Source organism: Tympanuchus pallidicinctus, unplaced genomic scaffold, assembly GCF_026119805.1.
Source record: "Tympanuchus pallidicinctus isolate F22 unplaced genomic scaffold, pur_lepc_1.0 scaffold31, whole genome shotgun sequence".
In the NCBI taxonomy this organism is placed as follows: domain Eukaryota; kingdom Metazoa; phylum Chordata; class Aves; order Galliformes; family Phasianidae; genus Tympanuchus; species Tympanuchus pallidicinctus.
The window spans coordinates 7,236,833-7,259,503 of record NW_026294749.1 but is presented as its reverse complement, the minus strand read 5'-3'; the positions used below and the strand labels follow the sequence as shown (position 1 = coordinate 7,259,503).

The window sequence follows — 22,671 nt, the reverse complement described above, 5'->3', positions numbered from 1 at the left end:
CAAATTTTAATTATTAATTACCAGTAGTTACTTAAGTTGCACATCTGTCTTACTTCAGATGCAGTATCATCTCATGCTTTGCACTGCACCACTAACTTTAGTCTTTCATTCTGTCAGAAGGAGTTCCTAAGTAAGAAAGCAAATGAGGGCACTCCAGTTTCACCTTCATCTTTTTCCAGAGTGCAGAATATTTGGCTTTTCTATTTCTTGGCATTTAAGATGCTACTACTAGGCCTCCTGCTGCCCTGTTAACTGCCAGATAATGCATCATCTGACAGTCATTAGCACTTTAAAGAAAACCTGCAGGAATTCTGACCTCCACTATTTTATTGTATTAAATTAATTTTGGAACTCAAACACCTTGAAAGTCTGGTTTGAACATAGAAGAGGCTAAAAACAGAACATAGTCTGTATTTTATAGCCTCGGTTTGTTCATCAGACCCTTCAAGGACATAGCCATTTGGGTAAGATTCCTTTCCCATCCCTTCATATCCTTCTACCAGCAAACTCCATGTCCCAGTAGCCATTCCAGTTCAGATCTGTGGCATCAAAAAGACAAGAAATGGATGTGAACAAGTCAAGACTGTCGTATTTTCTCTTGCTTTTCTCTCAGATTCTGCCAAACAGACCAACAGCGATCATGTTGAGAACCCCAAGACATAAGCAAGCTACAAGAAAAGCATGCAATTAATAAAACTACATGCAGGTCAGCCACTGAAAAGCAATGCTGAATTAGGGAGTAGACTGGGCTTTTTCATAGGATTTTCGAAGTCCACACACCAAAGTAAATTCTCCATCACACTAGGGCTGAACAAAGTTTCTCAGTACTGGGTAGCAAGCTCTGATTGAAGTAACACATCCTTTATCAGGAAAACGACTCATTAGCTTTGCATGTATTTCTGATATGCTTTTTGCTGGGCGCTCACTGATTCTTTGGATATCATGTGCATCACATTATTCTGAAAAATACAGAACCAGTGAAATCAACCTCCATCACTGCTGTCAGTGCCTGGCAAGACAGCTCTAGAAGAATCAAAATCCTGTTCAAAACTTCCAGGCTCTTGATTTGCCTAATGAAATGCACCCACCTGCTAACCGTTGAATCTATTTCTCATTCCTCTCCTCAAATGCAGAAGACTCAATGCTCTGAAGATGAGTCAACATTGAAAGAATCACTCTGCACCCAAATGACCAAAATAAAAGCATTTATATGACTTCTGTAAACTTTGCCCATTATTTCTCTGGCTTTCTGATGAGCATAGCCAATGACTGAAGAACTGCAGCAGTCACGTACCTCTGATTTGTCTATTCTTTTGACACTACAGAGAGCAAAAGCTCAGATCTGATGAACTGCTGCTCCAATTCAGTGCATCCATTACTTTGTATTAACTGCAGAGATTCCAGCTAACTCAGCAGTGTCTATTAATATTTCAATATAGTTAATTAATACTTCTCTGCTAGGACTTATGGGATGAGAAATACAGTTTTTTCTCCTTGCTGTTGTACAAGTGTACCAACACAATATATACAGCATACCAGTGTCCTCACTGGCTCAGAAAAGTCTACTTGTAGCGCAAGCACTGTGAGGTCAGCCACAAATTACTTTCCATAGGGCATCCTGAGAACAGCAGTAAGGCTATGGCAGGTAGCATCTCCTGCTATATAGTTTTTCTTGGACAGAAATATATACATTTCTAGAATGTGTCTAATTGACCACCATGCATGCTCTGTGGAGAAGCTCTTTGAACATACAGAAAAGTGCACAGACTTACAAATGTCCAGAGGCAGGCTGAGTCTATTGCTCAGATGGGCTTGCTTCACATCTGGAGATCCCTGGCAAACGTTTTGCAGACTTGGATTCCTTCCCCGCAGAGAAGCTGTTTTTGGGCAGAAACAAGAAGAAACCTGGCACATCTGACAACTGTAAGCCATGGAGATATTCAGAGGCTGTATGAGCCAGCAGCCCAAGTGAGGGGGAAGAGACTAAGCAAACATTAACGGTGTGCTGTGATTAGGGATCTGGGGAACACTCCTGCCTTCCTAAAGCTGTACACGTGTCCCAGGCACACCACTACCATGCACTAAGGTGCACATCAGACACACGTCTGTGGCTCTGGTTTCCAGGAGGCTGATCTATGCAAACACAGCACCCAGGGAACTATCTCAGTCTGAAGGCAACACAGAATATAACAGCTGCAAGGATGTTTCTTTATTAAATGATTGCATTTTGATGGCTATCCAAACAAGAAAAACAGCAGTACTTGAGAAAGAAAAACATCATTAAAGAGCTGTAACTCCCTTCTCCAGTAGCCCATTTCAAGCTAAGTAACAATCAGCTTCAATGGCTCTTTGTTTCACAACACGATTTTCATCCATCAGATTGGCTTTACACCTCTCAGCACTGATGTGGACATTCTCTCTTTCACCTTAAACAGGAATGCTTCCTTAGGCCCAAGTGAAAATGAGGGTGCAAGAAGGGAAAACACAAGGCCCTAGCATGTTGATTTGCCTTTTAAAGACAGATTGGGGAGCATTCTTCTGATGTCTGTTAATGATGAACCAAGACACATCAGTGCTTTCCTAAAGTAGCTCCTTTCACAGTTGTAATAGGACAAACCAGGAGAGGGCTAAGAAACAGCTTAACCATGGTAGAGCATTTCCTTCTTTTCCATGGCTGATTACCGTAACAGAACTGTAACAGAATTTGTATCTATTTGAAGAAGGCTGTGCTAACAGTGATTTATCCAGAACTGTGTTATCTATGTAACACAAGCTCACACTGCAGCGAATTTAAGCGCTAATCACAACGATCATCACACTGAAGCTCCTCTAAGACATTTTTCACTATCTTCCTCAAAAGGCATTTCAAATATCTTGCAATTATACCCTTTAGGGAGGGGAATTGAATACAGCCATCTAGTTACTGTTGTACCAGTGAACTTTAATTACTCTGCAACCCTTTAAAGGCTGTTCTGGGAGACTCCTGCAGTGTAAAAGGTAACCAGAGCTTCAGGTAACTGTTTAGTATCCACTGGGAACCTGGCACTGTACTGTATAAAAGGGCCTATGGATACAAGTATAATTTAAACACATAGGAAAGCAGTATGATGAGCTCTTCAGAATTTTCTTTTGTTTTCAAGCCCCACAAACTACTTAAAATTGCATTAAAAAATAAGTCTGTTTGCCCCTTTTTGGTATCCTTTTCCTGGGAGGAAAGGGAGGAGAAAGCAGAGTGAAAAAGCATTGCTTTTACTTAATTTTTGAAGCTGCCAGAAAAAGTTGCTAAGGTGAGGAGCACATGCATACAAACCTATCACCATAACCCTCACTGGGCAAATCATGCAAGTGTAATGACAGGATATTGCAATGAGATAACTTTCTTTGCACAAGATGTAGACCGTAGCTCTGAGGCCAAAGTGGTTTCAGGGTATTGTACAGTCAGTAGATAAAGAGTTGAAAAAGAACTTGCACTGGCTTTTATCGTCACATCCTTAGCCAATATGGAGAAAAATACAGAGAAGCTCTGTTACAAATAACTGCTATTTCTTCAATCTCAAAAGAAGGATGACTACAATGAAGTTTTCAGAAGGGTGGGTGCATAGTTTGGGAACAGCATCCACTCTCCTACACAGAATTAAGGCCGGAGATTGCCAAGGGAAACAGAAAATATCATCAGAGGACTTTGTCAGCTGCAAGTGGTTGGCACTCAGGTTTTAGTTTATAGAGGAGAATAAAAGCCTTTTATGAAGGTACATAAATACCTGCACATTTGTGCCACAAGATACAAAAGATCTAGCAAGAAAAAGTATCTTTGACTCAGATATAATACTCTGTATACAGACTTATAGAAGCTATTTAAGAGATGCTAAATAACAAAAATACAATCCTCTGTATCAAAAATAAAACCCAATAAGTAGAGGAAAAATACACCAAACAACAAAAAAATCCCAACACATTCAATTCTAGCACAAAGAAACATCTTTCCTCTGTCCACTCTTCTTTTCAGGGAAGGAAACATATCTTAATGACTACGTTCACTTTGCCCTTTCTTCCCTTTCTCCGTGCATATGAAGGCTTCCCAGAAAAAATGTACTCATCCCTTCCAAAATTTGGAGAGGGAAAAAGTAAGCAAAACTACTGAGCTCACTTAGTTCCTAGTGACTAGAGAAACACACAGTACACGTTCACCACCACTCTCACTCTTTCTGTCTGCATGGTTTCTAGGTGTTCTGAGGCTCTGCCTCATGGAAAGGACATGCACACTGGCTGGGGACGACTTCTGGCACACTTGAAGACCGAGTAAGGACAACAGGTATGTTCTTGTTTTCACTGAATGGCACGTTACTTAAGAGGTCACGCTGTAAGCAAGAGCAATCATAATAGCAATATTCTTTCCCACCAGTAAAACAAAGAGATGAGGGACATCTTTATGTACAACCCTGGGTCTCCTAAGATTTCACCACTAGCTAAACCAAGACATGAGAGAAGATCTAAGCTACCAAGAACACTTCTTGGAGATTCAGCCTATATTTCCTTGCTTAAAGCACTTTAAACCTCTACCTCAGATTCAATACAAAATTCTAAAGTACATGAAACACCAAGTTCCCAAAGGCAAGCCTTTCATCCCATTCAACAAAGGAAGCTGCACGTACAGTAATGGCTATGGCACAAACAGTTCTGCTGCATGCATAAACCTAATCCATCAGTTTCAAACAAGTGAACAACGAAGATCACATATGTTCCAGTATAGCAGCAAAAAGTTACATGGGACTTCGGATGTTCTGAATGATGGATTTTACTATGGCTAATCCTGTTACCACACCTACTGCCTTGGTATATGCCTTTATATCTTGCTGACAGAAATCTTATTCTTTCTCTGATGAGCCTTAATGAAAGCTAAGTATCTCTTTATTCACTATACTGATACAGCTGGTAAGTCTTTTCACTTTAGCAGACAGAGGGAAGAAAGGAGTTTAAAAGCAGAATGCATCTCTGAAAAGACAAGCAAACAGGTCCTGCATTCAGCTCCCTCTCAGCATTAAGCGCTACTACTTAATATTGCAGTTGGCTACAGGTACAGAAACATAACCTGAAACACCTCTAAGGAGGAAGCAGCTAACACAGCCTCTGACCTGTCTTCCTGTGACTGACGTGGGTAATTGCAAGAGCAAATACCTTGCTGCCAGAGCGATCCTTCCACTGCCCTCTATAAGCCTTTTACACTGGTGGCAGATGGTCCCCGTGCCCTCCTGAGGCTGCTGACACATATCTATAGGTACATCTGGGGCCGCTTTGGGGGCACCTGCTAAGAACATGCTTCTGCTGCCTCAGACAGCATTAACAGGCAGCAGCTAAGTTTAGCCTTGCCAATTCTTACTGACATCCCATGCCCTCTTTCACCTTAATCTTGGTGACTCTTTCCCCTTGTTTCCTACTATTATGCCATAAAACATGTTAACAAAAAGCTAAATTCCATTTATGTAATGATATTTCCCGACCAAACGGTTCTGTTGCTCTCCCTTTGGGTCTCCTTAGCACTGTCAGAGCTGTTAGATGCACTGCTTCCAGAGGGAAAAGCTTTCAAGGTCTGACCCCAAGGTTATTAACTGATGCCTATGTTGTTTTCTGTTTAAAAAAAATAGGCATCATTAATAAATTAATTTGTTCCTAAAAATATCATTTGTAGCAACCTTATCAAATTCATTCTATAGAATGGTTTGTTCATCAGAGCTTTGAGATAAGACTGAATTACAATTCAGTCCTTCCTAATTTCTTTTTTTGCCTCTCAATCATATGTGACTATTTTAGAGGTTATTTGTTAATCCCATCTCATTTTTATATTATTTTTGAAACGTTCCAAGATTCTGCCACGCTTCCACACAGAGAAAATTAAAACAGTCAATTGTTTTCTACTTATTTTTAGCCCTTTCAACCTACTACATAATTGTGATAACTCTGAAACAAGCTATAAAAGTTTTCTGAAAAGTTAATCACTTCAGTGATCTACAAAGAGCCTTTACGTGTAGCGTAAGCCATAAGAAATAGGTGCTGATGAGACAGTGATAAGACAAATTAAATTCTTCATGAATGCCTGAACACGCCACATTTCTTTAATCAGCGACTACTTACAAGCAGCTTAATTCAGTTTATTTGTAGCTCTTCATGTCAGTATTTTCAATAAGCCCCCTTTGTCTACAATGAACCAAAGAGCACTCACAAAGCACAGAGCAGGAACAATTGCTCTAAGGAATTACTGACTTGCCAATAATCAGGGAAGCACCTGATAGATTATATGGCTCTTTATCAGAGATCCTAAGAACACAGAGTGACCACTTAAAGCCCAATGCAGATATGGCAACTCAGCACAGACTTCAAGAAACTGCAGACTCACATGATGCTGCTGCCAGCCCATGCAGCCCTGACAAACACACACAAATGAAAAAGATGGCAGAGAAATAGAGGACACAGAAGCTGAGGGCATGACATGGGACCTCTTCACAATGGGTCAGTAGAGCACAGAGCATGCAACAAAGCCTTCATACTCACATACTTTCAAACCTGAAACAGAGCACGTGGAAAGCTATTCTTATATCCATCAGTAGATTTCTCACCACTGCTAACACATCTTTTTTCCCCACAAGACAGAAAGGACATACAGGCAGACAAGAGTCACACACTGAAAAAAACAGATCCTGCCCAGTGAGGGGCATGAAGCTTGCAACAGGCACTTGCTATTTCCAACACTCTTATAAAGAAGTAGATTTAGCCTTGATGAAAATTTCTCTTCCACTTCAATAATATATCAGCTATTTAATTTGCTTATAAACTATTAAGCAGATATATGTCTGTCCAAGTACTGTTAGCACTAATCATAAAAATCATATTGTGCTATAAATTATGCATGGATATTCTGGTTAGCTGAAACGCGCTGCAGTCATTACCCATCATAGCTAAAATGGCATGTGTCCATACGGTATGGCAACATGAAAACACTTGTCAGATACTTCCCATCCCTTATGTACCTCATAACCAGCATGAAACCACAGACAGTCTGGAGTGTTGAAGAAACACTCATGTTATCTCCCAATTTTGCTTCCCTATTTTCTTGCTGTATTTGCTACTCAATAAAATTTGTCTTTGGGCATCACCTTCATTTTGCTTCTTACAGGTTAAATTTAAGGAACAAGGAATGAAAGTTCTCATGACACCATTTTACAAAGCCTGCAGTAATGGCAATAATTACTTTCTTTCAAATATTCAATAACATCAATTCTACAATCAATTCTATAACGACACCTAGGGAAGACAGCCACGTAGGGCCTCAGCACATCAATATAAAATAAGACCATCAAAGCACTCTGAGCAAAATCAATAGAATTGCAGGGTTATAAATGGTGAGCTACAAACAGTTTTATCTTAAAAACATTCTGAATGAAGAGAAAAATTTGAGATGGCCTTATTAACAAGTTGTATTACCATGTAAAACAAACTAATATAATTAAAATGTTGCAATGGACGCTTCTTGCACCTTAGGAGATGCACCATTCCAACTGTTCACCAGCAAGAAAGAACAAACGCAGACAAGTACAATATTCCACACTCATACCATGGTCTGAAGCACAAGAAGCAACTGTTAGTAATGTAAGATTTCATTAGCATTGAAACTTCGTATTATCTGAAAGCAGTTCAGGACATTCTCTCTGCACCAACGACTTCTGTCATACTGCAAAATCTTAGAAACTTTAACACGAATTCTGATGGCATTATTACTTACACGTCTAGCTGTGAGCATTACTGTCAGTAGTCCCAATGAAACCAATTAGTTGACTCAGAGTAATTAAGCATTAGAGCTAATTATACCTGTTACTGGGAATTAGGCCTTTTCTTTTCACTAGATTGTAATGCTAATATTTCAGAGTTCGGATTGCTGGTTCTGACAATTATATCTAAAGTTTTAGAAAACGTGTTTTCCTTAAAGTCCTAACTCCACTACAAAAACTACATTTCCTGATGAAATAAGAAAGAATAAAAGATTTTGCAGTCTCTCATCTTGCAGGAACAAACTAGACTACATTAACCCAACAACTTTAGCAAGCAAAAGGCAATTATAAAGTGAATGTCTTACTCCAGTGAGTTCTATGATACTGATTTTCAAGAAGAACTGGGTTACCAACACAGCACTACAGCAGCCTTACAATCATATCTAATGCTGACAGTTGTTAAATGCATCAGATCTGCGTATCTTGCCCCAGAAGAAAACCTGCACCTTCCTTCTATCTCCTGCCACAATTATTCCACAGCTATGTCAGTGCTGGAGACTGCACCAGTGTTGGCTGCCTCCAAAGCCAAGTACAAGAGTGAAGAAGCTCAGTTGTAGTTATGGTCTCTCAAAACACAACTTTTGCCTGACACATACAGCACTGATCCTGAGGCATTTTCAGCAACTTCATCTAGTCCTGGAAAGGGACGTCTGTCTCAAATGGCTTATTCTTGTTGTATGATTTGTGGAGTGTGTCTTGAAGCCTTGCTTTCACTGTTGTGCACTCTTTATGGATTCGGCAAAATAAGGGATGGGTACAGATTTGGTCTCTAGTTGTGCTGCAACATAAGCAGCTTGGAGGCTAATGGTCATAATTCAATCAAAATAAAGTGCAGATGTGAATTTCGGTAACATAAAGCCTGATTACAGAACAGACCAGCTGTTCAAACCCTTTCATACAGGTATTCAGAAATGCTTTGTCAAAAATCAGTGAAACAACTTCCTAAGTACAAAAGAATCTCCATGACAATAATCTGAAGGAGTGATTAGAACAGAGAAAGAAGGTGGAATTTTTCCAAGCACGTATTTTTACCAATCTTTCTCCAGAAAGAAATAAAACATCCCACACACATTACAAAACCTACTACTGCATTTATCTTCCCTGTTCTCCTGAGCCCAATCTTTCCTATCTGAAATCATAAGCCCACCATAATTTGGAAGTATTTTTAAAAACACAAATATACACTTCACATTACCCCTTAAGTATAATTCCTAATCCCATAAATTCAAAGTAGCCTAAGATCCTAGTTGTTCCAATCATTAGACCACACAGAATACTTTATTATAGGTAGACACAAACATACACTGGATAAACAGAAACAAAAAAAACACAACTCAAAAACCATTTAACATGACTAGAGAGACAATTGTGTTAGTGTACTAAATCATACATAAGGGTGACCAGAGGCAAACTGAGAAACAGATTTTTTAAGTAAAATGTTGAGTTTTAGGGAAAAAAAAAAGAAAACAGAAATAGATGGGGTGGAGATTCCTGCAGAAAATCGAGCTAAGTCACTTAATTTTGTTTTCACTTTCTTAGACTTTACCCATCTCAGTGAGCTCTATAAATGTTTAATAAAATACAACCTGCTCCTTGCTCACTGAAGAAAAATGTACTATATTACAGATAAATCAACAGATGAGGCTAAGATGCATGACATTATCATTCTATTAGAAAGGAAAATTGTGCATTATTTTGCCCTCTGAGAAGTACTCAGTACAGCTCTAAAGCTGTATGATGGAATGAATGCAGCAGTACAAATAATAACAGTGAGGCAGCCTACCACAAAGGCTGTAAGAAGCACTACAGCCCCAGAAGACTGCCAAAAGTGCCAGGATGGTAGAAATGCAAGAAATTTTTATTTGAACTTTGTGCCCAGCTCAGACTGGGGAAGTTCTTGTGTCTGAAACCCTCAACTGCTCTCTCAGGTTCTTTGTGTTCAGGCTCTCTCACACCAGCCACGCATCACAGAAACAACCAACTACAAACATTTCCCAGCTCACTAACATTAGTCTTAGCCATTCAGCTGTTTCTGCCAGGATCCTCCTCCCCCTTTACACCCTGTGAATTAATTCTCCTTGCAGCAGCACTAACACAGGCTGATGTTGCTGTTTGGAGTTGTTTTTTTCCCCCAAAATGAGTTAATCATCACAGCTTTAAACAGCACTGAGCTTGCTTGCCTTTCTAGATGCAAGAATCTTTCTTCCCTATGCATGGCAAAACTGTGCAGAGCTACTCAGTCCCTTTCCTCTCAGCTTTGCTTTCCCAGAACACATCCCAGGAGAATGTGTGACTCCATACAAAGAGATGGAACCGAGTTTTTATCGCTGAAGGGAAGCAGAGACATTTATTTCTACAGTCTGCTCAGATCCCTGGCTGAAATCTATAAATGACTTGGATTACTTGAGGATCCAGACATTGGGTGAGATCTCCGAGAGACTTCAGTGCACCTGAAACGTGTGCTGTGCCTCAGGACGGACTGAGCCTGTAGGCTCTGGAGCTGGCACTGCCTGCAAGACCTCTGCTAGCCTGTTCTTTCAGTACCTCATTCCCTGCTTACCTGTGCAAATCCCAACCCCTGCATCCCTCTGACCTTGGGTTTCCATTCAGTTGCATCACTGGCCCATGCTTTTGAGTCTAACGTGGGGGGGATGTTAAAATTCAAGAGCTCCCCTCTCCTTGTTGTACAATATGTTCCTTCTTAAGGAACCCTCTTGGCTGACCCCTTGTACAGCTACTGCAGTCATTCTTCCCTTATACCATCACCACGGCACACTGGCTTTCTTTCTCCCCAAGTTTACATTCCCAGTTAAATTCTAAGCAGACAACCAACCTTGTTTAAGCGAAGACTGACACTTGGTGACCTCCCTGAATTATCTTGGGAAGACAGATAGGGTAAAGATGGCTTCTTGCTCCCTTAACAAGAAATCTCTCTCTAAAATCAGCACTGCAATGGATTGCAGTACAAATCTTACTTTTCAGCCAGGAAAAAAGCATCTGTCTGTATACAGAAGAAAACTTAGTCAGATCCACTCAAGGTAGCACTGTCCCCTGCAGCCCACAGATACGATATAAAGGGGATGGCAGAAGAAAAACACATATATTGGATCATTTAGTGAGAGTTATAAGTGGTCTACTTCCTTATCACTCACTCTCTCTGCTAATTTATAAAACTTGAAAGTTGCCTACCATGCACTGCCACTGTAAACCTAGAATATTTCTCAACAAGAGGAATAGAAATAGGTCAAAGCCTCTAAAAACACATTAGCTACTCAGATGCAACAGTCTCAGGAGAGAGATGATGCCATTGAACAGTTGTCACAGATGGAGGCTCAAGTTTTCAGAAGCAATTTGGGATTAGTTTATAGGTGCCTGGATAAGAAGGTTAGAAAGAAAAATTGAAAATTGATGTTAGGAAGATGTGGAATAAAAGCCAAAGCTTCACGTTAAGAGATGGAGCCATGCCAGACTGCTAAACAAAATAAAGAAAACAAAAGATGGCCACTCAAAAGCAAGAGAGCATTTCACATTCCTCTACTGTGGCAATGGAGGAAGTCTTTCAGAAAATTAAAAAAATCATTTTTGAATGTGGACTGATTCATTATCAAATATGGAAAAAGAATTTGTATCTGTCTGTATTTTTATTATGTTATGCAGCCACATTAATTTTAGCAGAAGAGGTAATCTAAATCCTTTGGGAAACATTATCCTCTTGATATGAGCACATAACTCAGATTAATAGGATTTGCATATGTATAGTAGTAAGGAAAATAACCCTGAGTTTGGAAAACAGCTTTGTATTTTAAACGGATTGGGAAGACCAGCAAAAATATATACTGGGGACAAATAATTGAACAGCATTTTTAACTCATGCTAGGTGATAATTGCGAGTTAATTGAGCAATATTTAGAAATGAGCAAAATAAGCTAGGATATTTTGGACAATCAAAACAAAACTGTAAATACGTTCTGAAGAGAAGGGCAGACAAAATTTGCATTGCTAATCAGTTTTTTTGTACAGTGCCGACCAAATCTATGCTTTCCCCAAATTGACTCTGTATGCAATCTCTCAGTTGTTCAACAATATAGATAACAACAGTAATGGTATAATTATAACTTGCAGCAGAAGTAGATAAAAACCTGCTAGTTCTTAACCAGTGGTTGTAATTAAGAGTGGAGAAGGGTAGTATTCACTTATTCTGCTTATGTTTCATTAATAAAGGGAGATTTTAAGTTCCAATATAGGAAAGCAGCTGCATACTGCATCCCAGCCCTGACCATGTCCTGAAAGACAATGACTGGACAATGCGACCCGATGTGTAGCAGCTGTAGGAAAAAAAATACCTCTGTAAGCAGTGGTTGAGCAGCAGCCACAGATATGGAATGCATTACGTGGAAAACAAGTGATCAGCACATAAGGCAGAGGTTATTTCCTGTGCCCCACGTGTCACGTTACTTTCGTTCAGACTGAGAACAAAGCATCGCTTCCTTTCCACTCTCTTCCCCTGCACAAGCACGGGAGCACACGTAGTTGGGTGCGCACCGCCAGGTAACCCACGGGAGAGCGGACACGGCGGGCGCCGCCTCCTCCCCGCCGCGGAGCCGCTTCAGCACCGCGGGCGGCGGACAGCTCCCAGACACGTGTTCCGCCGCGGCCGCAAAGAACCCGGCGAGAGCTCCAGGACGGCCCGGAGTCAGGCTGCCACCCTACATCCAAACCCACATCGCGCAGCAAGATCACGAGAAAGTGGCTCAACAAGATGCCCAGCAGCTGTTTCCTTGGGATACAGAGTCCCTGCATTCAGGGTGCGCGGCTCGTGCTCTCTGCAGAACCAGGGGAGTAAATCCAAAAGCTCAGAAATGAAGTGGGCACCGCTGGCACGTTTTGCTTACTTTGGCTCACTCATTCAATCTGGTTGCTAAGCAAATTTTTTTTTTCCTTTAAGCTATAAACTACTCACTGCCAGATGGATTAATGAAAACGCACGCTTGCACTGCTTAGCACACTTTTCATGTGTATTTCCTGATAAACCAACACTACTTTTAATAATTTCTTTTAAAGGAATTCCACCTCTTAAAGTAAAGATGCAAATTCAAGTGAGGAGAGGAAAGCAGAGGAACAGAAAGAAGCTAAAAGTAATCATCACATTTTCCAGTGGATTGTAGAAAAGAGGCACCTAGGGACTTGACAGCCCTTGGGGACTTGTAGTAAAGACAGCACGCCTGGCTCAGCATAGAGATGTGAGGCACCAGGTGACCTGAAGGAGTCTTGCTCTTAACTGGTTTATCTATTTATAACTACATGACATAGTATTATTACCTGTGACAGCGCAAACCAACACAGGAGTATTTCAGCAGTCCAATAAACACATGCAGCCTCGCACAATTTACACCTTACACACAGCATTGCTCTTTGTGTTTTCAATCCTCGTTCCCTAGACCTAAGACCTGGTTTCTGACACTGTACTCCAGTCTGTGCCCTGAAATGTCACCAACTTACCACAGCTTGGTCTGTCTTTAAGAAGTCACCATCAGAGAGAAATAATGACCCGCTGCACAACGCAGCCAACTGTTCTGCCAATGGTACAACCAAACCACACATTACCCATTACCAAGGGTGTAATTACAACAAGGATGACAGGAGGGGGAGGGGAATCCCCTCCATCACCCAATGGAGAAGAAAACACATCTCTTTTCTGTCATCTCCAACTTTCAGCAAGCCGAAAGGGGGAGGAGGCACAGGGAGCCTGCAGCATGGAAAGAAGCAACACCATGGTGGCTCTTTGCCCCTCTTAAGGAGCTGACAGGCTGAGCTGAAAGAGGGAGCTGCACCAAAGCACACCTCACAGGGGGCTGTTCCATCTGCTGCTGGGACACAAGGCAGCAGCAGGACTTCCCAATCCTCCCTCACACCCTGACATACGGGAAGTTCAGTGCGGTACAGAAAGCCAACAGAAAGTACTTTCTTTTTTCTTTGTGTCAGAGAACAAATCAGTTCGGGTGCAGTTTACTGTTGACACAGCCCATAAGGGATGAAAAGGTCGGAGGAGGGAAACAGTAGGGCCTAGCACCTGGGACAAGCACCGTGTACAATATGAGCTGGTGGGACAGCCAAAACCCAAGGTGCTCTGAGGTGACTGCGAGGAAGGGGCAGAGGTAGTGGAGCAAGAGGCTGAGCAGGGAGGCTAGTTCTAAAGCATACAAGTAGGGAAGCGGGAAGGAGGAAGCGAATTTGGGGAGCCAGAGGTAGACCAGCAAGCGGTGGAGCGCGCACAACTCTGAGAGCCACGAAAGGCAACGGCGAGACAATGGCAGATTTCAGGAGAGCAGGTGGGCAAGGCGGGGACGGCCGCTCCGGCACTTCGCGGGGCCAACCCCAGCATGAGGGGACAGCGGGGCCGCGTGGGAGTCGAGGGGCGGGCGGGCCGGGCAGCACGCGGGCAGCGGGCCGGGGGCCAAACGCAGGCCCCGGGGGAGGCCGGGCTGCAGCCGGCGGGCCCCGAAGGTGCGAAGCGGGGCCCGGCGGCGGCCCCGGGGTGCTCGGCTGAACCCCGCTCCCCGTCCCCAGCCCGCACCGGGCCGTCTCTCACCTGCCTCGAGGTTGAAGGAGATGCGGGCCTCGGCGAGGTACGGAGTGTCGCTTTTGGAGCGGACGCGGCGGATGGGTCTGCGGTCGATGTCCTCTTCGGATGATGCCGCCATTAATGTGGGCACGGTGAGCAGCGTGGCCCGGCGAGCTGGCGAGGGCGAGCGGCGGAACGGCGCGGGGCGGCCGGGCAGAGGAGGGGGCGGCGGGGGCGGGCGGGAGGGACGGAGGGAAAGAGGCGGGGGGGGGGGATGGGGGGGGAGGGGAGGCGAGGCGAGGACGGGGAAGGGAGAGAGGGAAAGGGAGAAAGGAGCGGAGGGAGGGAGAGAGGGAAAACCCGTCAAGGATCCGCGGACGGGAGCGCCGGCCCTGCCCGCTGCCCCTCCCGCCCCGGGGCGCCCGGCGCCGCCCGCCCCGCCCGGCAGAGGGCACGGCTGAGGCGGCCCTCGGAGGCCCCCGCTTCTACCACTTACCCCCGCCTCCCACGACCTGGGCCAGGTGCCCCCATAGCGGGGCTGCGGCCTGCCCCGGGCTCCCCGAGCCGCTCTGGGGATGGGGATGAGGATGAAGTAAACCGCGGCCACGCGTTTAGAAGGGCCAACGACAGGAGCCTGTGGCCAGCACCTGTGTGTACGAGTCGCTTTGGCACGTGTTGGGGAGATTCGATTGATTAACGAGAAGGCGGTCACTTAAGGTCGTTAATTTGGCACCGTCTCAGAGTCCTTTGCTCTGGTCAAGCTCAGCACCAAAGGAACGCCAGCAGGTGCCCAGTGACTGCAGGCATCCACGGAGTTTTGGGGATGCCTTTCTTGCTCATTCCTGCAGGTTCAACGCTTAGTTCTTTTGCCTATTAAACCTGCAGAGGTTTTGGAGCACGCTGGATGTTCTTACTGTGGTTGTAATGTCAGCTTAAGCCAAAGTTTGCCATTAGGACTTAATGCCTTTGTAAAAGTTTACGAGAACTTTTAGGTTTCTCGGTGACTGCAGTGGATAAGGTGTAAATATATCGTGTTTGCAAACCTATTCGGTTTGCTCTGGTGTTACTGCCTTGCCCCAGCAAACAGGGACAAAATCACTGGTCAGCACTTGCAATAAGATTCTAAAAGGATCCGTATTCATAAATACGTAGGGGCATGCAGCAGAACACATGTGACATCCCAGGATCTCTGGTGAACCACCATGCAACTGGTGAGCAAGGGGGTGCTTATTTAAGGTGCTCTCACCTGTGTCAAGGTTGAAGCAAATTCTAGCTTCTTCTAAGTATGGAGTGTCACTCTTAGAGCGGAGTCTTCTGATGGGTCTCCGGTCTATGTCTTCCTCAGAAGATGCTGACATCAGTGTGGGCACAGTGAGCAGAGTTGCCCGACGAGCTGATAAGAAAGAATGAATGAAGACAATAGCAGGAAAAATAGAAATGGGGACAAAGAATGGGAGGGGAAAAAAAAAAAAAAGAGAAGAGAAATAAAATTGTTCAATGGAAATTAGAATCTGCAGCATGTAGTAGAAGTAGGGTGTGAAGTCCCTGTCTCACGTGCTGCAGAACTTAAGGGCTGATTCAGATGATGCCAAGATGAGGAAAGATTGCAGCTCTCTGCACCTCAAAGACACAGCTAATAACTCTGTTTCTGACACACACTGCCTGTTCACAGTTACTAATTTGGCCACCGAAACCATTCTTCACAACTTGTCCATAGCTGCAGTGCCTCCTTCTCTGAATATTGTTTTTCAGACCGTGATGCCTAAGTAATGGGAGTTGCCAAGTGTTCACTTAGTTTGCAGGACTTGGTGGATTCTGTGCCCTGGAGTGCATGAGATGATACGTATAAAAACTAATCCCAAATTCAGTTTCTTGGTGTCTTAATTTGTGCGCTCAAATTGACAGCTAGTTTTTGTTCTTAATCACTCCGTGTCTTAGTGTCTTAATTGTGAAATGTGGAATCATCAGTTTTTTTAATGAGGGATTTTCTGAAAATATAAATTCATTAATGTTTGTAAAGTATTCATATACTTTGGTGAAGCACCAGTGAAAAGCCCAGGAGGAAATGAATATTTCTATCTTCTGTATGGGCTTTAAATTGCTTGTTGCCATGCCTTAAGGGAGGAGAAAGCAAAATATTTAATATTAGTTCATTATGTGAGTACTGCCCACTGATGAAGCAAGTGTAGGATAGTATAAAAATTACTGCGTCATCATACAATTCCAAATTGAACCATAATATGTATGGATTAGAAAACTGAATTAATGTTGCAGAGGCAACCTTCATTCTGGCATTGCATAAGTATTCAGCACTTGACCTTACAGCCTTAATGATGTCCCTCTAATGTCGGTGTTTTTGATGTAAAATGTAATTATGAGTGTCTGTTGAGCGCATTTGGTGTCGTGCCTATAAATTACAAATCACAAACAGAAGAGCCCCTATAAATATATCCACCTCGGCTCTGTGAGTAGATAGAGGTTATCACAAATGCTAGATTGGATCTGTCTGATCACTGAAAGCGTGAGTGCCATGCACAAGTACTTTGCCAGTATGCTGTTTTTCCCTTTACCTCATACGGAGCTGGGAAGAGAATTTCTGCTTGAAACCCCTTCCTTGCCTTTCATGTGGGATTATTAACATTACTGTGGGACTCTGCAAGAGATTGCTCTCTCTTCAATAAGAAGGTGCAAAAAAAATCTAGGGCTTGAGAGTTTCACACCCTCAAATGCTGTCCTTTTATTATGACTTCAAGGTAGGCTTCAGAGGGTTTGATTCTGGTCTGCCATGCACACACACATGCTCTCAAATCACACCTGGCATACCACTGTGCCCTGCCCTTGTCTAAAGCCTGGGTATTTCTTGCTGTTTGGCCATCGCCTTTTTCAAGCCCATATCTCAGGGCTTTTGTAAGCTACTGCACTAATAATGAGCTAATAATGAGCTCTATTTTCCTGCTGGGGATGGAGAGCTGATGGTGACTAAGTGCAAACTCTGCAGCCTGGTAACCGTGATTCTTTCTTTAATGTTTTTTTTCTTTTTCTTTTTGAGAGTTCCAAATAATACCTGTCAATTAGAAGCCTTCTGATGCCTAAAACCTGACTTAGGTGCTAGGAATGATAGCATGCAATTAGTGTGATTTAACAAAAGCTGTCATGCTCTATTTTCCAATTTGCAGAGTTACATAGTTTACCAAACATGCAAATCTGTGCTGCTGGATGTAGTAGTTATTTCTGCTCTAACTTATCTGTTTTCTGGTTTTAAATAGATTCCTTTCAAGTTTTTGATCCTTTCTAACACAACATTTGAATCTGAAGTAAAAGCAAAGGGCAAGAGTTGAAATTGATTTAATGGGGCCAGCTATTTAGATTAAGCTAAAGTAAACACTGCTACTAGACTGTAAACTATTACTCAGTTGTAACAGGGGTGTACAGTAATGAAGATAAAAGAGAATGGAAAAATTCTGCAAGGGAGAATTTTGTCTATGGCATCATCAAATTTACACTTAAGGAAGATTTATCAGTATATGAAGTCAGAATTGTAAAAACCATCTCATAAAAGAACCATGTAAAAAAATAGTCATTCAAACCTGGCATGCTTTAGCTATAGTTAAAGTGAGAGAAAAGGCATCCATGCATTTCAGGGGTGAATGGATGACAGCACAGGAGACCATTTAGAAAAAAGACCCCACCAAATACCAAATTACATACACATTTCTTGTAAACAGAAGATAAGAGTGGACTTTCCTAAAGTCATTTATAAGTCATTTTTATTTTGGAGGTCAAAATATTGGGGTCTAGCATGTATTCATTTTGATTAGAGGTAGGTGGATGCAGGAAAACGTTTCCTGGATTGATCATTACATATTATTTTAACAACCATGATTATCTCCCATTTATGCATATCACCAACAGGAGTTTTCAAGAATGACTTGAAATTTTAAATAAGCATATGAACATTTTAGAGGGAATTAATTTGGAGTAAATATTTTTGCAACAGAAGCCTAAGATTGATTCTTACCCAATCACAGAAGTGGGAGACATGGTTGAAGACATTCAAATATCCATTCAGTGGCACTGAATATGCATGTATGTCATGAGTACAGCTGTGCCTGCTCTTTTCCTTACTGTAATTCATTGCACTCCATATTATGAAAATGACTTGCCATATATTTTTTGGTAAAGCTGACAACATTTCTCCCATGTGACCACATGTCCATTGCCTACAATCAGCCAGTGTCTCTAGCTTCAGATACTGTCCACAAATGAGCTCAGTGTCTTTAGGGTATCACCCTACATGAGAATTAGGAACTATCCCCTTGAAGGTCTTGGAGTATGGGAATGACGTTCTGATAACTGTTGAGGGGCCATTTTATACTGCAAATGGATTTGAGACCAGCATCCAGAAGCCCCTTTAAAATAATTTTACCTTGATGCAGAACACAGAGCAGTCATTTTGGCTAAATTCTTTTGTTCTGCTTGAATTGTTCCTGATATAACAGGAATCAGCACATTTTGCCAGCATCATATCTGATATTTGTTAGAAAGGGAACAAAAACGGTTTCTTATGGAAGAAAAACACTTAAGAAATTGAGTAACATATGTAATGACATGCTAGAATTGATTATATATCATCTCATATTTGTTTTTTTGACAATACTGCGTGTTATTGAAATGTGACACAAGCATGTGTCAGGAAGAGGGGAATGAGAAATGCATGAAGGATTATAGTGCAATTTCAGAGGCACTTGAAACATGTGATTTCAATTTGTGTCGTTACATTGAGAGGAGGTCCTATTTTTGAAAACTGAAATCACTGAAAACACGAGGGATGGTTTGCAAAGAAGTTTTGTGTTTTCCATTTTTTCCCATGAAAATAAATTTTCACATACTTTAATGTAAATATAAGTATTAGCATTAATATTTTTTTGCCAAAAGTCTAGCTTTATGTCTTGGAGAGCTATAATAATTGATTTTTTAAAGACTCACTTCTTTAGAAAAGCTTTCAGAGGTGAAATCGTTCTCCTAAAATGAGTCAAAGAAAATGTGAAATATTCATCTAAATTTCCCCATCCACTTTTGCCAATTAACTTTGACTGAAATGTTAGCATGTCTTAGTGGTGACTCAAATACTCTGGTCATTTTTGGTTTAAGTGTCTTTATCTACAAAGTCTAATTTGCATCACTAATTCTTGCATGTGAATTGCAAACAAAATCCTTAATTTTGATCCCACTACAAGTGAAGTGCTAAAACGTTTCTGCTGGAGATGGCTAGACTGAAATGGAAAGGCCAATGTTTCTGATGTGTGTAATCACAGATGACATGGAAATAACTGTAAGGGGATTTTGATTTTACGACAGCAATCCTTAAGATGTTTTGGAGGAAAAAATTCATTTTTTAGGGCAAATTTTGACCACATTTGTAGAATACCTTTGAAAACATTTTAATTGCTGTGCTGCTGTTGCTAACAGTAGGAGTCTTTCTTGCTAGTTATTTTCATTAGATAATGGTGTGAGAATCTTATTTCATTTCCTGTATTCTGCCCAGCACCCTCTCCTCTCAGTTTTCCTCCTTTTGTGGAAAGGGCTCACCATAGTATCACACAGATGTGATTTTGGCTAGATGAACTGAAATCATTAGTTCACGTAGGTTTTGATGCATCTAGAATATGATGCATCTGTGCTAGAAAAAATACTAGACTGTGAAAATTCTTCTTTAAAGACAGTCAAACAATGGGTCCAAATGAATGTTTACCAGAAAATCTTGTGGGCTGATTTAGTGCCACTTCACTTTTGACTTGTTTTAAATTTAAGTGGTAAAGAAGAACTTTTAAAGTATTGGAGATGTGAAATGGGGTATGACTGTCAGGAAAGGAAAACAGTAGAACGTGTGTGCAAGCACTGGAGAGGACATGACTTGTAATTTATGAAGAATGATGTATAGGCTCATGTCTCCCAGGTAAACACAGAAGTATGTGCACACAGATTGCTGCATCTCTCTAAATGAAGCTAATGAGATCTTTGACATCAGTCTGATGGACACTGATAACCTGAAAGTTCTTAGATTCACAGTTGCAAGCAGTAGTACATAGGGCAAAAAGGCATCCAATCTGTGCACAAGTGTGTTATGCTGGCTTGTGATGTTTGGGTAAATGTTTCTATACCTAACTAGCATTTTTTTGTACATTTTAGAGGAAATGTGCTTTTACTTCTGCCTTTGCATCCAGAGACATAGGCTTTAGAATATCTGTATTAAAAAACAAATTGAGAAGGGTAGGGAAGAGTAAGGTAATGAAGGGGAAAGGGAAGGGGAAGGCGAAGGGGAAGGGGAAGCATTGAGAAAGAAAAGGAATGGAAGGGAAACAGCTAGATGATTATGAAATGGGGCAAGCAGATGTTTTGTTATTTTAAATTATTTTTTAATAGAACAAAATACATTTAGCATTCAGAAACAAACTTTTTCAACTGTGAGGAATGCGGAAGTTTTCTAAAATTTTCTGCTGCATTCTAGTTCTATTTAGATATGCCACTGAGAATTAGAAGATTCTTATTTCTTCTAACTTTAGTTTGGCTGACTGGATGTTGAAATAAATAGCCACAAAGTAGTTGAAGTGTAGTTACAACACACGGTGAACTGTTTTAATAGAATTGATGAGGCTAATCTACCTGACTGTGCAAGACCACGGTGCTCAGTTACCAGTTCCTAACTTCTAAATAATGTCAGAAGATGTGGGAAGGGGAAAAAACATTTAAGAAGGATGAGGGCGAGGCAGATGTTGATTGTTTACTTCCTGGAATTTAAAGGCATGGGAATTGATTACATCAGCAATGTTCATTTGCCATTAGTAATGTGCCGTCATTAATCTCATTATTCTGGGAACAAATGACATCACGTTAATAAGACCTGAAAAATGTCATAATTCTAAAGAGATATTGATCTTTCCAATGGGTAATAAACAAAAATAAATTGATAGGTGGAGTGTCCAAATGCTACTTTTCACAACAAACATCTGCAGTGGAATCGATGTGGGCTAGGATTCGGAGATACTGCAGCAATACTTTTGAGAAGTACTGGCCATCGTTTAATATGCAAAAGCAGGAGGGAAGCAGCGCCAAGTAGTCAACAGTGATTAAAGTCAAATGTCAAGAATGAGTCAGCGCTGTATGAATTAAAATAAGTGAGCAAAAGTGAAGCACGGGGAAATAAATAAATTGTGGCAACAGAGTTGGAGCGGGGAATGTAGAATTAAAACTTGAACTGGGAGTATTTTATTAAACTTTGAAAAACAGTAAAGTAGTATTTCCTTGAAGCAATCTCTTGAGTAATCATTCCCTACGTGTCTATACCATCCAATGCATATGTTATCTGGCTGTCCTATTCTCTGTTATCCACTTGCCCAATATTCTACGTTGTTCCTTATTTCCATATTATTCTACTTTGCATTTTTTAAATTACTCCTCACATTCATCAAGTAGCTTGCAGGAATGTTGCAACCAGTTTGAGCGTATCTCATGCGAGTGGATCTATAAATAATTTATAGATTCAAAGATAGTTTAAGATAAGCCTTCAAGAGAGTTTTGCTCAGTTACTGAAGTATGAGCAGTGTATCCTGCCAAATGGACAGGCAAACAACTTCGACGTCTGTAGGAGCATCCTGGAAACGTTCAATCAATTTTAAGTTCAGTTAATCTTAAGTTTCGTGCCCCCTGCTGGGTAAAAGGAGATAAGGCTGGAAAAGTGGACGTGCAGGTCTGGGAGAAATTAGAAATTATTTTGTGATTGAGTTAAAAGTTGCCTGAGAGCAGAGAGGAACAGAGAGTCGGTCTGTAGAGAAGAGGTGGACTCACAGCCCAGAACAGCATCCTGACCACGATGTCCAGCCTGTCCTTTTGGGTTGTGGTGTGTGGCTTCATTACAACTTGACATATTCTAGTTGCTCCCTTTCCAGAATTGGGTGTTTTCTTGCCTGTTAACATGGGATCTCTCCATGCAAACAAATACCGCCAGCATACTTGTCTTGAGTTCACTGCTTAGGCTTCTTAAATTGGTGCAGAGCATTAGTCGTGATTTATATTATCCTATGGAAGATGTCTACGATTAGGTGAACCTTGCTTTCAAAATGATCGCTGCTCTCTGCTGACACCTGCCAGGTAACTAGTTAAGTGTCCACACCTTCACTGAGAATGCCTAAGGGGCAAGTGAGCTGAATCCTTCTCCAGGCAGTGGTAAATTTGTATTTAAAACACACTGACATTCCAAAGTGACCAGTATTTTCAAAGGGAAAAATATTT

At 41.6% G+C, this 22,671-nt stretch overlaps 1 protein-coding gene across 8 annotated transcripts in view; it reads right to left on the bottom strand.

The window, feature by feature from the left end:
* PHACTR1 (phosphatase and actin regulator 1) overlaps window positions 1-22,671 on the bottom strand; it is a 287,644-nt gene that overhangs the window by 258,814 nt on the left and 6,159 nt on the right. For 6 of the 8 annotated variants that reach the window (XM_052697782.1, XM_052697784.1, XM_052697783.1 and 3 more), the window contains 3 exons: window positions 15,629-15,775; window positions 14,410-14,556; window positions 1,773-1,877 (listed from right to left, as the gene is read on the bottom strand). In XM_052697782.1, the coding sequence (XP_052553742.1) occupies window positions 1,773-1,877; window positions 14,410-14,556; window positions 15,629-15,775 (399 nt within the window). The remainder of the gene's footprint in view (window positions 1-1,772; window positions 1,878-14,409; window positions 14,557-15,628; window positions 15,776-22,671) is intronic. The other 2 variants (XM_052697786.1, XM_052697789.1) reach the window with 1 other exon arrangement.